We start from the raw sequence: 17,567 nt of genomic DNA, 5'->3' as shown, positions 1-17,567 counted from the left end.
TATAAATATTTTTTATTTATGAAAAATTACCGGATTATAGACTACATAATAGAATGTAGTCATTTTTTTCTATTCGACATCAAAATGAAAAATTACCTAATAATCATTTGAATACTTTTGATATTATATTATTTAAAATTAATAAATATATATTAATCATAGATTTAAACGTCAATTTACTCTCTTAACTTAGAGTCAATAATCAATTTGCTTAGATTTTAACTTTTTGACCCATCAATTTAGCGAAAACGACTAACTCAATTTGAACTTCCATAAAATTAAAAAATTAAATTTTGCACATCATGCAAAATAAGTGAGTCAATGACCTAATCAATAAATAAACCTAAAACATTATATTATGTTTAAAGTTAGTAATATGATTTATATTATAAAATTTTTATTTTAATATAATTTAATGATAATATCTAATAAAAGATAATTAAACTAAAATCTTAATAAAAATTAACTAAATAATAAAATTAAATTGATACACACTTAAATTTTTATTAAATTAAAATAAAATTTTGAATTTTCTAAAATAATTAATTTCTGTTTTTAGTATAATCTAGTTAAACGGATAAAAAATTACATTAGTTACTATTATCTAATGTAAATTATTTAATAATTTTATTTTAATTGAATTTAATACTTAATATAAAATTTAAAAATTAAATTAAATTTTGCTTATTGATTAATTTTTTAAATTCAACTTTTACTTACTTTGGATAGTGCAATAAGAATTTGAAATTGATTGTTTTTACTAAATTAGTGAATAAAATAGGTCAAAAAATTAGAAATCTCTATAAATTGGCTCGACTCGAAAAGGCAAATTTACCTTTAAACCGTTAATCATCTATTTACCATATAGGTGGACTTACGGCAAAGTAAGGCCAAAAAAAGCTCTTTAGCAAAAGCAAATTGGTATTTTCCATTAATGACTAACTCTTCGCTTCAGATTTGCATATGGAGAGGAGCTATGCCATGAGCTGATTGATATACTCCAAAAGAAATAAAAAAACAACACAAAAGAAAACCCTTCTTTTTCTAGCTACAGCTTAAGGAGCAATGGATGTGAGAATAGAGAGTATTCAAACAGTTAAGCCAATTTATGATGGCATTTGTCCTCCAATCTTACACTTCATTCCTCTAAGTGTATTTGATAAGTTTACCTACAACACCCACGCAGCTTTTTGTTTTGCCTATCGTCCACCAACACCACCTAATGAAATCATTGTTTATGGTCTCAAAAGGGCATTGTCAGAATACAGGGAGTTTGCAGGAAGACTATGGGAAGATGAGGAAGGTGATCCTGTCATTCTTTTAAATGATAAAGGGATGAAGCTAGTCGAAGCATCGGTGGATAGCAGGCTTGATCAGGTCATGCCCATGGAGCCATCCCCTGTTTCATTTGGCCTTTATCCTAGCTTGAACGATGTGGAGGAGCTACTGCAAGTTCAGCTCACAAGGTTCACTTGTGGGTCATTGGTTGTTGCCATTAGAAGCCATCATTTCGTGGCTGATGGGCAAGCCACCATCGATTTTCTCTTGAATTGGGGGAGAGCTACTCGAGGACTTGACATGAGCCCACTTCCTTTACACGATCGATCCATTTTTGTACCTCGAGATCCTCCTCAATTCGAGTTCCAACATAGAGGAGTTGGGTTCATAAAAGAATTGGTCAAAGATTGTCCTAATCACAAAGATAACAGATCTGTTGATGACATCATTGTACACAGAGTTAATTTTACACTGGACTTCCTTTCCAAGATTAAAGCCATGGCTTCTGCATCGTCAAATGGAAATAGCTATAACAACAAGCCTTATAGCACTTACGTGAGCTTGACTGCTCATCTATGGCGAGCTATGACAAAGGCTCGTGGACTCGGCGGATTAGAAACGACCCATGTCATAGTCTCGGTTAATGGTCGTAAGAGAATGGTTCCTAGAGTACCCAATGAGTACTTTGGGAACGTGGTGCTATGGGCATTTCCAAGTGGCAGGATTAATGATATATTGCAAAAGCCATTGCCTTATGCAGGTAAGCTCGTTCATGAAGCTATTGCAAATGTTAATAACAACTACTTCCAATCCTTCATTGACTTTGCTACATATAAAGCAAAGAAGGAAGACATGTGTCCCATTATGAAGTTGAGCAATAAGTCCGTTTCGTGCCCTAATCTGGAAGTGAATAGCTGGGTGCAATTCCCATATCATGAGATTGACTTTGGAGGAGGAAGTCCATATTTATTCTTGCCATCTTATTTTACAATGGAAGGAATGATCTATCTCCTGCGATCACTTAAAAGGAGAGGAAGCATGGACGCCTTCGTTTTTCTTTACCGCAAGAACTTGGCTACGTTCAAGCAGGTTGTCCATTCACTGTCTTGAGACTTAGTGCATTTACTAAGTCAAATTGCGGTTAACTAAGTTAGATTTTCTGTTTCTATTTTTCGGCAGTAGACTTGGTTAGTACTTAGATCTCAATAAGAGAGCACTTTGCTCTAATATAATGTTTTCATCTTTAAGAAAATAAGAATTACTTCATTCTTCCACTATCAGTTTTGTTCTTTATGTGCATAAAAATTCTGCTCTATTTTGTTACACACTGAACCATGCACGGAAATCCCTCTAATTCATGTACCAAATTTGTTGCTTTCGGAAGTTCTTATATAGATAGAAAGATATACTAGGTGAGCTGCTCCTGAAGGCACATCTATTGTTCGATATTTAATGATATTAGAGGTGTCTGCTGTTTTAGATTTATTGTTGGCAAAGTTTCGAGGTTTTGCCATCGTTTGTGACAAAAGAAAAACATAGGGTAAAAGGCCAAATAACTCGGGCTAGAGAAGTTTAATTTAAAAAAGTTTTAATTTCACATATTTATTAAAATAGATTCATATTACTTAATATATTCAGATTTTAAATACTAGAAAGATTATGGTTCTTTGTCCAAGAAAGAATACTAGAAAGAAAAATACATTAATCAATTTGAGGTTTTGCCACATGCAACCCCTCTTTGGACACAATTCTTCCTAAACCCAACAAGCTCTTTTGTTTTCTTCCAAAAATTTGTAGGCACATGTTAACACATGTTTTTTCCCCAAAATTTGTAGGCACATGTTAACACATGTTAACGTATAGTAGGCACATGTTAACACTTTAATATAGTAGGATATTATGCAAGTTAGTTTCAGTAGAATTTTTTATGTTTTGAGTCTTGAAATTCAGCATCTTATGTAATGTTTTCATCTTTAAGAAAATAAGAATTACTTCATTCTTCAAGTATTAGTGCGTTCATAAAAATTCTGCATTATTTTGTTACACACTGAACCATGCACGGAAGTCCCTCTAATTCATGTACCAAATTTGTTGCTTTCGGAAGTTCTTATATAGATAGAAAGATATACTAGGTGAGCTGCTCCTGAAGGCACATTTATTGTTCGATATTTAATGATATTAGAGGTGTCTGCTGTTTTAGATTTATTGTTGTCAAAGTTTCGAGGTTTTGCCATCGTTTGTGACAAAAAGTAAACACAAGGTAAAAGGCCAAATAACTTGGGCTAAAGAAGTTTAATTTTTTTAAAAATTAATTTCAACTATTTTAATAAATAGATTAATATATTCAGATTTTAAATACTAGAAAAATTATGGTTCTTTGTCCAAGAAAGAAAAATACATTAATCAATTTGAGGTTTTGCCATCGCGGATTGTCGTACATGTCAAATTTTGGGAGAGGAAAGAATATTATTGATATCTAAAATATGTTTTTTACAATGTTTGCTATATACACATAAAAAATATTACACTAGCTTTATACGTGTTTAGCTGCTATTGGTGACCATATATATTCTATCAGCCTCCCTCAAGTTGGAGCATATAGATTCTGGATGCCCAACTTGGAAATGGAAGCTTGGAACAGAGTTATAGGAAGAGGCTTTGTAAAGGGATCAACCAGTTGTTTTCATGAAGGGACTGGCATAAGATTGATGATTCCATGTTGAATTTTCTCTCGGATGAGGTGGCAATCAATTTCTATATGCTTGGTCCTTGCATGATATACAAGATTCTGGCAATTCTGATGGCAGACAAGTTGTCATAATACAGATTTGCTAGAGAAAAGGGGAGCTGTAAATTCTGAAGGAGAAAGTGAAGCCATTATATCTCACATGTCACTGCAGCTATAGCTCTATATTCTGCTTCACTTGAAGAGCGTGAAACTATTTATTGTTTCTTTGACTTCCATGAGATCAATGCTGAATCGAGAAAAACACAGAACCCAGTGATGGATTTTTAGGAATCAGGGCATGAAGCCCAATCAGAATCACTAAAAGCTTTAAGCCGGAGATCACCTGTCGCTGGGAAAAGTAAGCCCTGTCCTGGAGTCCTTTTCAAATACCGGAGAACTCTATGAGCTGAGGTCAAATGAATATCTGTAGGGGCTTGAAGGAACTGAGATAACTGTTGTACTGCATATGCTATGTCAGGCCTAGTATGGGTTAGGTACAACAACTTGCCAACTAGACTTCTGTATGCTGTAATGTCTTTGAGAACCTGCCCCCCTGTTCTAGATAATTTCTCAGTAGATGCTATCGGTGTCAGTATTGGTTTTGCTCCGAGAAAACCAGTCTCTTGCAAAAGGTCTAAAGTGTATTTTCTCTGGCATAGATTAATACCGGTTTTGGACCTGGCAACCTCTAATCCAAGAAAATTTTTTAGTTCTCCAAGATCCTTAATTTGGAAAGTATCATGCAGGAATATTTTTATCATTACAATTTATGTCATATCCGAACTTGCTAAGACAATGTCATCCACATAAATAGCTAAAGCAATGAAATTTGATCTAGTACCTTTGGTAAAGAGAGAGGAGTCTGATGCAGCCTGTTTAAACTTCTGAGTATGTAATGCATCAATTAGCTTTTCATTCCATTGCCTACTTGCTTGTTTCAATCCATACAAGCTCTTCTTTAGTTTGCAAACCGTATTGGTCTGCGTAGGTTGAAAACCAGGGGGCAAATCCATATATATCTCCTCTTGTAAGTCACCATGCAAAACGGCGTTATTGATATCAAGCTAACAAAGGTTCCAGTCCTTTGCAACAGCTACGGCCATAAGAGTTCTGATTGTGGTGATCTTTGCTACAGGACTAACCGTATCGAGAAAGTCAATTCCAAACCTTTGAGTGTATCCCTTAGCCACAAGCCTTGTTTTGTATCTTTCTAGATTTCTATCAGCTTTAAGCTTTATTTTATACACCCATTTACAACCAATAGTCTGTTTGCCCTTGGGTAAAGGAACTAATTCTCAGGTATTACATTCTTCTAAAGCAGCTATTTCTTTAGCCATTGCTTGTTTCCAACAAGTATGTGAGATTGTCTGATTATAATATTTTGGTTCAGGTAATATTGATGTACATATATAGGACTGGTACTGAAGTGAGATCTTTTCATAAGATAGAACTTGAGAAATACGATGTGGTGTGGTTCTAGGTTTGGGCAAAGAAACTTCAAAATCATAAAATTTTGATGGTAGATGAATATTTCTAGAAGGTCTGGGAGAGGGTTGAGGAATAGTACCTGAATTAATTGGAGGAGACTGTATTTCAGCAGTAGATGAATGGAGTGGATCAACTCTGTGTGAATCTGCCCTTTTGAAATCTTCAAGTGAACTTTCATTTTGATAAACAGGAATAAAAACATCATTGGATGGTATTGTAGCAAAATTAAATGGGAACTTGTTTTCTATAAACGTTACATCTCTAGAAACAAAAAAGCTTTTATCCTCTAAATTGTATACTCTGTAACCTTTAGTATTTTTAGGAAAACCAATGAAAACACACTTGATTGCTCTAGGATGCATTTTTGTCGTAGGATGAGGTACAATAGAAGCAAATGCTAAACAACCAAAGACTTTGAGTTGATCATAAGAAGGTTTGACCTTAAAAAGAATTTCAAAAGGAGTAGAATGGTTTAAAACTGGTGTTGGGGTCCTGTTAATTAAAAAAGTAGCATGCAGGACACAATCAATCAAAAAACAAAGAGGGAGATTGGCTTGAATCCTTAAACTCCGTGCAATAGAGAGAATATGCTGATGTTTTCTCTCAACAATACTATTTTGTTGAGGTGTATAGGTACAAGAAGTTTGGTGAACAATCCATTTTGATTTGTAAAAGTCGGTCATTTCAAATTCTTTCTCGTTATCAGTTCTAAAGCATTTAATCTTGACTGAGAACTGAGTTTCAACAAGATGATAAAAATCAATGATTAAATGTCTAGCTTATGACTTAAGTTCATAGGATAAATCCATAGGAATCTGCTCTTGTCATCAACTACGGTTAAAAAATATGAATGACCATATATGCTTTTGACAGGAAAGGGTCCTCAAATGTCTAAATGAACAAGATCAAAAATTGAAGTAGAAAAAGAATTGCTAATAGAAAAAGTGGGCTTTTTTGTTTAGCCAAATGACAAACTTCACATTCAAAGCAATTATCATTAATCATAGCATTATGAAACTGATCAAGAGATTTCATTACTTGTTTAGAAGGGTGGCCTAGTCTGTTATGTCACAGAGTAAAAGCAACGACATTATAATTAACAGAAAATGAATTTAAAAACTTCTCACTATCATCTTGTTGTAAAAGCTGATACAATCCATTCACTTGCTTAGCTATACCAGTCATCTTCCAAAGTTTCATGTCCTGAATATAACAAAAGTTGGAAGAAAAAATGAGAGAATAAATGTTATTTTTGGTTAACTGCAAAGTGGAGATGAGATTAAAAGCAAAGTTTGGTATGTAGAAAATCCTATAAAGAATCAAAAAGGGTGATAATTCTACAATGCCTATACATGTAACCTGAACTAATTCATTATTAGGCAACTTCATATATTTGTCAAAAGCTTTGTAATGCCTTATGAAAATACTGAGAGAATTAGTAATGTGATCGGTAGCTCCTGAATCTACAATCCATTTCCTATTGTGGAATTAGTACCTTTTTCAGCAATAGGATCGAAGACGGAGGATAAAGCATTGATCTGAGAGTTGGCTGCATTCTGAGAATCAACTGCCTTTTCTTGAATCATTGACATCAAACTATTATATTGATCCCTTGTAAAAGTAATAGGATCATCATCACCAGATTTGTTAAGAGAGTTATGATTGTCATAATTCATATGATATGCCAACTGTTCAGTAGTTGAAAAATTATGATTGTCAGAAGGAAAAGATGCAACCTGGTTTGTAGAATTCTGAAAATTCTTGCTTGTTCCCTTATATCCCGGTGGGAATCTATTCTTTCTGTAACACTTGTCAACAGGATGCCCATACATTCCATAGAAAGTGCAGGTAGGCTTCTTGACCCCATTGTTTGGAGAAATTCCAGAATTGCCAAAAAATCTCTTTTGACTATTACCAAGGTTGAGTTGTTGGTTTCCCATTTGATGTTCGACGGCGACGATTGATTCCTTGGGTGTCTCTCACTTCGGTTCGCTTTGAAAATAAACAGAAATGGTGCACACAGTTGGTTTCGTCGGCATTGCTTGCAGTGTGGCAGCCGTTTTGTTTCTTGTTTCAAGAACATTGATGTGCGACTTAGATTTGGTGAGCACGACGAACAGTTGGTGAGCGGGACGAACAGTTGATGAGTCGGAAATTTTATCAAACAGTTGGTGAGCAGGACAAATTTTTTGATTTTGTTTGAATTCTACTAGTTGGTTGGGTATTTTTGTGTGGTATGATCACACTAGGCTAGCAAACTACCAGATGAACGGTATTTTTGTGGCCTTGCTCGTTTCTCACTTGCTATTAAGGCCATAAGGCATTTATGGATGCCATTTTTACATGTGGCAAACGCACCCATTACGTTGTTTCTTTGTAACCCATTTTGCTAGACACCAGAAATTCTCTTTTTTGTGAACCATTTTCTTGGATTTATTTGGATGTTGAGTGGAACAGTTTGTCCTGCAAAAGAAAGAGATGTCAAGCATATGTTGCGGCAGAAAGAGATGTATATGTCTTTGCAAATGATGCAACTATAGCTATTATGGTAGTTGTTTTTTTTTAGACCATTTTGGGGTTGGCTTCCTGAAGCTTTTTGAGTTCCGGAAGAAGCATTTGTTACAGGGGTTCATTCTAGCCTTTTTAAGTGGGCAGTGATCTGGATCCACGATCAATTGTTAGAGCAGCTAGTATACTTTACCACCATCTCTTCAATGGCTACTGAAGATTTTAATTCTACACAAGCCTTTAAAATTGATGATCAGAATAGTGAATACTACATCCACTCAAATGAAAATTCAGCTCTCATATTAACCTCCTCTCAATTAATTGACAACAACTATCATAGTTGGGCACGATCTATGAAGATGTCTTTGATTTCAAAGAATAAATTTCGATTTGTTAATGGTTCAATTAAGGTTTCCAGGGAAGAGGATCCTTCTTACAACGCCTGGTTGAAATGCAACAATCTTGTACTTTCTTAGTTACAGAGGTCCATGAAAGATCCACTCGTTTGGGTAGGGGTCGAAACCCTAAAGGAAAAGGAAGAAGGTAAGGGAAAAATAGTGCTTTGATACCATGTCAAATTTTGAGACATGAAAGGGTATTATTGATATCTAAAATATATTTTTTATTATATACAAAAAAAAAATATTACACTAGCTTTACACGTGTCTAACTCCTATTAGTCACCATACTTATTCTATCAGTACATGCAACCCCTATTTGGACACCATTCTTCCTAAATCCGACAAGCTTTTTTGGTTTTTTCCAAGAATTTCAATTCAAGCATGTCCAACTCTTGACGTATAGTAAGCACATGTTAACGCATTAACACAAATTTGTCCACCTGTAGACATGCATGCAACAATCAAAATCTTTTTCTATTTTATGTTTTGCGTGATTAAAAGTCTTATCCTTATAAATTGTCGAAAGATGGGAAAAGCAATCAAGTAATATTAATTTATAAATTAATATTAATATTAAGTCGTGAGCAAGTTATTTTGAACGTCATTTAGTTTCACATTATATTACCAATTTAATATTAATTCTTTAATCTGTAATTATTTAATTGTCAAAGATTAATTTTGACATGTTTCCCTCTTTGTGATGCTTCTGATTTCAATTATGGATTCTTGAACGTACCATTCTCATTACGATTCACCACTTTGATCACACTTTCATTGTCGCATTTTACAATAATCTTCTTCCTGCAACCATTTTGTCATGTTGTCAAAAGACGACCCACGGTGTTGAACTCGGTATATATATATATTAACTTATAAAATTTAAATTTCTTTTAATTTATATGTTTAATTTTTAATACATAAAATTTTTATTTTGATATATATATTATTTTTGATACATAAAATTTAAATTTATATATAATTTTATAATTTTTTATTAATTTAATAATTAGTAAGTTACATACCTAATTAAACATTAACTATATTAAAAAAATAAGATATTAGTTATAGATATCCATTTCGGCAAATATCTTTAAAGTTCAATAAACTTTTACGAATTTGAGAGAATAATGCACTTTTAATAAAGAAATATGTACCTCAAGGTAGTAATATATTTGTTCTTCTAGAGCCTTCAATTATTCTTTTACTACCAGATATTGTATTGACATAAGTTTCTCTCATTGTTAAGTGAGAAAAATATTTATTATCCCTTAATATGGTATGCGTGGTAGCATTGTTTGTAAGAGATAAATCTGCATCATTTGTTCTTAATCCTACTAATGATTTAGTAGAATCCATAACATTTTACTTTTTTATATAAAAAAATAACACGTTAATTAGTATCAATCTTTTAAAACTAATATATCTATAATAATAAATAAAATAAGATAAAAATAAAATAAAATTATGATCCTATGAAGTATGCAAATAAAATTATAATTGCAACATAAACTAATATTTAGTTAAAACAAAAAGATTTAGTAGAAATTTAAAAGCCACAAACAAAAATAAAAAAAAAAAGGTGCTATATTCTAATTTGAATTACCAGAACGAGTCATTGTAAATTTAATAATGAATTCAATAAAGATAGAGTATAGTTTTATGTAATTTTTTAAAGAGAATATGAAAAAAATAGCTCTATCATGAATTTTATTTTAAGCAATTATGCAGATAACGTATTGTAAAATAAATAACAATAAGAAGAATAAAGAGTATTATAAATTAAAAAAAAAAAAAAGAGAAAATGTATTATTCCATTGATTGTAACATTTTATTTATAGGTGTAAGGAGTTACTGAAATATAGTTCTATTTACGTAAAAAAAATCTATCTATAAATATAATAATAGACATTTAATATAACCAAAAAAATTTTAATATTATCATAACAATTTTACATATTAAGAAAAAAAACATAATTTTAGGAACAAAGGACTTTAAAAAAAAAATTCCATTCCATGTGTAGCACCCACATATGGGACCTTTGACGTCCGCAAGCAGAATTAAGGTTTGATATTACTAACAATCGGTGTGTATATGGATATATACGGAGATGAGCCATGCCATGAGCAAATAGATATACTTTAAAACAAAAACCAAAACAACATAAGGAAAAAATAGAAAAAGAAAAGGTTCTTCTTTTTCTAGCTATAGCTTAACCAACAACAATGGATGTGAGAATAGAGAGTATAAGAACTGTTAAGCCAATTTATAATGGCATTTGTCCTCTAGTCTTACCCTTTATTCCTCTTAAGTGTATTTGATAAGTTCACCTACAACACCGATGAATCTTTTTGTTTTGCCTATGGTCCACCAACTCCACCAAATGAAATCATTGAGTATGGTCTCAAAAGGGCGTTGTCCGAATACAGGGAGTTTGCAGGAAGATTAGGAGAAGATGAGAAAGGTGATATTGTCATTCTTTTAAATGATACAGGGTTGAAGCTGGTCGAAGCATCGGTGGATAGTAGGCTTGATCAGGTCATGCCCATGGAGCCATCCCCTGTTTTATTTAGTCTTTATCCTAGCTTGAACGATGAGAAGGAGCTCCTGCAAGTTCAGCTTACGAGGTTCACTTGTGGGTCATTGGCTGTTGCCATTACGGCCAAGCATTCGGTGGTTGATGGGCATGGCCTCGTCGATTTTCTCTTCAATTGGGGGAGAGCTATCGAGGACTTGACATGAGCCCACTTCCTTTTCATGATCGAACCATTTTTATACCTCGAGATCCTCCTCGATTCGAGCATGAACATAGAGGGCTTGACTTCATAAGAAAATTGGTCAAAGACTGTCCTAATCATGAAAATAACAGATCTGTGGATGACATCATAGTTCACAGAGTTAACTTTACATTGGACATTCTTTCCAAGATTAAAGCCATGGCTTCTGCATCATCAAATGGAAATAGCTGTAACAACAAGCCTTATAGCACTTGCGTGAGCTTGACTGCTCATTTATGGCGAGCTATGACAAAGGCTCGTGGACTCGACGGATTCGAAACAACCCATGTTATAGTCTCTGTCAATGGTCGTAAGAGAATGATTCCTGGAGTACCTAATGAGTACTTCGGGAACGTGGTGCTATGGGCATTTCCAAGTGGAAGGATTAATGATATATTGCAAAAGTCATTGCCTTATGCAGGTAAGCTGGTGCATGATGCTATTGCAAATGTTAATAATAACTACAAATCATTTATCGACTTTGCTGCATATAAGGCAAAGAAGGAAGTCATGAGTCCCATTATGAAGTTGAGCAACAAGTCTGCTCTGTGCCCTAATTTTGAAGTGGATAGCTGGCTGCAATTCCCATATCATGAGATTGATTTTGGAGGAGGAAGTCCATTTCTATTCTTGCCATCTTATTTTCCAATGGAAGGGATGATCTATCTCCTGCAATCACTTAAAAGGGATGGAAGCGTGGACGCCTTAGTATTTCTTTACCGCAAGAATTTGGCTACGTTCAAACAAATTGTCTATTCACTGGACCATGTCCGGAGCTGCATGTAATTCCTGAACCAAATTTGTTTCTTTTTCTGAAAGTTCTTGTGTAGTTAAATACATCTACTAGGTAAGCTGCTCCTGAAGGCATTTCTTGTTTGATAGTTAATGGTGTTAGAGGTGGTTGTTGTCTTAGATTGTGAAAATTGTCAAGTAGTCTAAAGAATAAACCAATAAAGTTTTTACCATTTCATTAAATAAATTCATGTCATTATATTATTTAATAATATAATTATATTAGTTTAAGAACAATCATATTTATTGTTATCAATAATTTGATTTTTTACTTTTTTAAATTATTAGACAAAACCATCTCATTGGTCATGGGTGTTTCTCATTTTTTAAATATATTCTCACTTTTTAAATTTACCAGTTTGCTTTAAGATTTTTTCTCTTAGCTCACTTAAGGGTCTGCTAACTGTTACTGTCATGCATATAATATGTGACATTACGTATGCAGATATATATTCCAATGTCGTCAAGCTCTAAGCACAGGTTTTAGAGCTTGATGTCAAAAAAAGAAAAAAGAAATACATGTCGTTTCCATCTAATTGTTCTCTTCAGTTAAAACCAAAGGTTTTTCTCTTTCTCTTCCTTTTTGCTGGCTTCCTCTACCTATCTCTCCTTTGCTGCCTTTCGCCATTTCTTCAAAGCTTTTGTTGTATGTTCTTCGAAGATCGTCTTCTCCGCGTGAGACCCCATCTGTAAATATTGATTAATTAATAGAGGGGGAAATAGCTACACAAGAATTGAAGGGCTACACCACGAATGACCCTTGTCAAATGTTCTGGAAAGTTTTCATAAAAGTGTGAGTTTAATCTAAAAACTGGTACTGTATTTGGACAAATTTCAGTTCATGAGATTGGCTAACTTAATATCTGTATAGTTTTGGTGCATTTTAAGGGTTGATTTATCTGATTTTCTTTTTCAATAATGCAAATTCCATATCAGATGTACCTACTTCTGCTCCAAACGCCAATTTCATTCCTCTGTTACCGTTGAATTCAAGAACCATGCATATGTTGTTTTAGAGCTTTGCTACTGTTGTGTTTTTCTTCTTTTTCTTCTTCTGCATAACATGAGAAGTAACTGCTGCATAATATTGGTCTCAGTGAACTTCACTAATATGTACAATTTGTTTTCAATTTTATTTTGGTACCTGCAAGCTACAGCTCATAATGGTCCTGTTTTTGTTTTGTATTAGTATGGCTTTGGATCATTATTGCTGATGGACCAAAATGGCCATGTGTTCTAGGACAAAGTGGTTGTTCGTCTTGAATTACTTTGTTTATATTCTAGTCATACTTTTTTTTTTTTTTTTTCATGGTATAGTCAATTTAGAAATTGTTTGGTTCAGAAATTTAACGTAACTGATAAATATTTTTTATTAAACAGTTATATTAATGTGTTTAGTAAAAATTTTAAGAAATAACAACTTAAAGTTGATTTGGTCTCATTCAGCTATTGATTGTATTAATTATATTTTAGAGTTTTTTCTTATCAGTTGATAGCTGATTTGGATTTTTTATTAATTTGAACACTATTATTCTTATTAAAACTTATTAATAATAACTTATTTTAAGTTGATATTATATAACTAAATTTTTATATTTTATAATAAATTATTATTATTTTAAAATTATTCTTAATTGCTAAATAATTATAATATTTAATATTTATAATTATAATATTTGAATTTATAAATTTTACATTTAAAATTATTCTTATAAATAATTCCAATAAAAATTACAATTAAGCTAAAATAATTAACTATAATATTTTTAATTATTATAAATTATTTTTATTAATTTGTATTATTGAAAATGATAAATAAAATAAAATATATTTAATAATAAATTAAGCTTTGAATGTCATTTAACATACTAACAGTAATTGTTAATAAAATTTTATTAAATGATTTAATTTATAAGCCATCAACTATTAACTGCATTGATAAGACGAAACAAATCGGCTCTTACTATGAACAGTTTTATTAAAAGAATTTTTGAGGCTAGCTAGTTACCACAAGAAGCCTACTATTACCTCTCGGGAGATCCAGACTGCTGTTAGACTTGTTTTGCTTGGAGAGTTGGCTGTGGTGCTCTAGCAAAATTCATATTAGTATAAATAAGAATTAGTTATCTAAATTAAAAAAAATGAAAAAGTTTTTGTTGGTATATAATGAAAGGGGAATAGAAATGAAGGAGTAATCTAGGTTTTTCATTGAATTATTATTGAATGAGATTTATTTTTATTTCTGTTATTCTTAACTTTACATTGTCTATTATTTTATTAGATATTACATTACTCTTTTTATGTAACATATATATATATATATATATATATATATATATATATATATATATATATATTATATTAAATTTTTTGAGATTTAATTTTGTTTTGATATTCCGCCCAATAAAAGTTAAGAACAGATCAAAAGAGATTGCTTTTTAGGTTAGAACTTAAAAGAAACTAAGGCCTTTAAACCCCAACACGTGAACACCACAAAGAATATATCAATTCCTTTGATAAGTTTGATTGTATTCATTCGAGAATACAAGGTTCAAAACAACAACTTTGAAAGGAAAAATACCTGAAATATTATTGATAAAAATTCTCTTGTCACAAAAAAAAAAATTGTTTTAGTCTTTATAAGTCTCAAAAACCCTAATCCTAGCTTGCTTAGAAAACATATTTCAAAATAGATAAAGATAAATTTTCTAATTAAAAGAGATAATTAAAGAAAATTCTTAATTAAGTCAAAACACATAAGTAGCTTAAATTAAGAAAAATCATGCGCATGGGTTTTATTTTAGGATAAGCTAAATAGACCTAAATAACAAATTTAAACTAAAATCAAGTGTGATTTGTAGAATTGGGCAATCTTGAATTTGAACTTAGACTTGCTTTAAATAATTTCCTTGGTCTGCCCACCTGTGGATTGTTAAACTTTGAATTTACTTTGTCAAGGCCTCCTATACTTTTTAGCTCTTAATCTATTAATAGGGCCTTATGGTAAGGCTATTGGATCCTTGGCCAATTGGACTTCTAGTCTTGGTCAAAATCCATTATGTCCTTGCTCATCTTTATCAAGTCCAACTTCATGAATTTTATTTTATGGTAATTGATACCTATCAGTAGGTGTGTATTCATTACCGTTTATTTTGCTTAGCAACTATATATTTGATATAACATAATGGAATATAATAGAATTGATTATATAATGTAATAAAAATTATGATATAAATATAATATAACAGCCATTCTACTGTCATATTTAGTTATAATAAAAAAATATAATATAATTATAATTTTTATTCTAATATTTAATTTATTTATAATAGCTTGTATAAAAATAAAATGTAAAATAAATTACTTAAAATTAATATTAAAATGATTACTTTTAAGAAAAAAAATCATTGATCTCCAAAATTCAGTAGTCAATCACCGAAATATGATGGTCGATCGTCGGAATCTGGTAGCCAGTCGCAGGAACCAGATCACTCGATGATGGTGGTTGAAGGTATTTAAATTAAAAGTAAAATAAAATAAATATAAATATATTATAAATAATCATAATTACATACAATTTGTATATTAAGCATTACATCAAATTAAGAACAATTGATTACATAATGTATTTATTATTACATTTTATCAAAAAGATTTATTAACAAATAAAGTAATGAAACATGTCATTTAATGTTGATTTTATACATTTTAGGTCTAGCTTAAGTTGTGAGGTCTCAAGTTCAAGTCCTCTCATTTATACTAGATAAATTTTTACTTTTACCCCAATCTTCTACTAAAAGGATTGAGACGAATGCAATATTTTTGATTTGATAGATACATATTTAATTAAATATATAAAATTTAAAAAAGCAAAGACTAAGTAATTCAAACCTTTCTATTGTTATTTTGGATCCACAGTAGTATAGGAGACCGACTAGCCCATATTGTATAATCTACTATCTATTAGCCATCTTTTATTGGGTACATTCTTCTTGATATATAAAAAAAAGATGTAATGATAATTGCATTCATACTTCGTTATATTCTACCAAACATAGCCTAGAGAGTTGGGTAGCTGGGCTCTTGAAAATGTCCATAAATGGGAAATAAAAATTAGAGTGAGTTAAAAGCATTTGCTTAAAAAGAGGAATCTTTTCAAAAGTTAATTAGGAATTTAGTTAAATAAAATTACAAAAAGAAATCAAAATAATATTTGTTAGCCCGACCTGAATACTTGGTGGATGATTCAAGTTAAATAAATAAATATCTGTTAGAGGCAATTGTTTCATGTGAAATAAATTGGACTCACTTATTCAATTTCTGAACATTCAAGAAAAACATAATTAAGTCAAAATAAATTACAATAATTAACTAGTTATTAAGAGAGGGGCTATGTTTAGCCTTTGGCAAGAAAAGGAAAAAGGAAAAAAAGGAGTGAATACACTGCATTGGAATGTGAGATAAAAATTTAAAAGCACATAAATAAAATATTAAATGTCTCTTCTAATTTAATTGAGATTTTGAGTTCGAATTTTAAATATATAGTCGCGTTAAACTTTTAAAATTAGCAAGACTAATTCGAAATACTAGATTAAAAGAATAGTAAAACACAACTTCTAGAGGGTATTTAGTTTGGAGGTTTGATACAACTGATAACTGTTTTTTACTGAACAGCTACATTAAAGCGTTTAGTAAGGACTTAAGAAACAACAGATGATAACTGATTTAATTCCAATTAGCCGTTAATTGTATCAGCTCTATTTTAGAACTTTTGTTATCAGATGATAGTTGATTTGATTTATTTATTTATTTAGATCCTATTATTTTTATTAAAATTTATTAATAATAACTTATTTTAAATTGATTTATAAAATTAAATTTTTATATTTTATAAATTATTATTATTTTGAAATTATCTTTGATAGTTAAACAATTATAATATTTATAATTATGATACTTAAAATTAAAAAATTTATTAGTATAATTTAAATTTAATTTTTTATTTTTAAAATAATTTTTATAAATATTTTTAATAGTAAATATAATTGAGTTAAAAATTTTAACTATAATATTTTTAATTATTATAAATTATTTTATTAATTTATATCATTAAATATAATATAATAAAATAAACTATATTTAACGATAAATTATATTATTAATGGTCATTTAACATTCTAACAATAATTGCTAATAAAATTTTACCCAATAATTTAATTTATCAGCTACCAACAATATTGATTAACCGAATCAAATCACCCCTTAATATGACTGTAATATGAGTCACCTTCCTTTCTTTGTGAACTGAGAAAAAAGAAAACAAATGCAAATACATATCAAATTGGAAGGCATACTGGAAAAGCTTGGAATATCAGAAGATAAAGTGCCTAAAAATGAGCCCGACAACACCCAATTGCAACAGCACTTAACCACTGCACCAACAAAGATGGCAATGGATAAATTACCCATTTATTTAAAAATATTTAATCTCGAATTCCATTAAAATATAACATAATATACGTACATATTCGATACAAATCTATTTAATATATATAATTATTAAATAAATTTTATAAATATTTAAATAAAATACGTAC

At 30.8% G+C, this 17,567-nt stretch overlaps 1 protein-coding gene across 1 annotated transcript; it reads left to right on the top strand.

Annotated features, from left to right (window-relative positions):
• The first annotated feature begins 860 nt into the window (after window positions 1–860).
• Window positions 861–12,207, top strand: LOC8266728 (agmatine hydroxycinnamoyltransferase 1). The gene is made up of 2 exons (XM_048376159.1): window positions 861–2,038; window positions 11,674–12,207. Exons 1-2 carry the CDS (start codon window positions 1,066–1,068, stop codon window positions 11,733–11,735), a joined length of 1,035 nt encoding a protein of 344 aa, XP_048232116.1. The 5' UTR covers window positions 861–1,065; the 3' UTR covers window positions 11,736–12,207.
• The last annotated feature ends 5,360 nt before the right edge of the window (window positions 12,208–17,567 follow it).

Source organism: Ricinus communis, chromosome 6 (genome assembly GCF_019578655.1).
Source record: "Ricinus communis isolate WT05 ecotype wild-type chromosome 6, ASM1957865v1, whole genome shotgun sequence".
Lineage (NCBI taxonomy): Eukaryota > Viridiplantae > Streptophyta > Magnoliopsida > Malpighiales > Euphorbiaceae > Ricinus > Ricinus communis.
The sequence above is the reverse complement of the archived record's forward strand: the minus strand, read 5'-3'. Positions and strand labels throughout refer to the sequence as shown.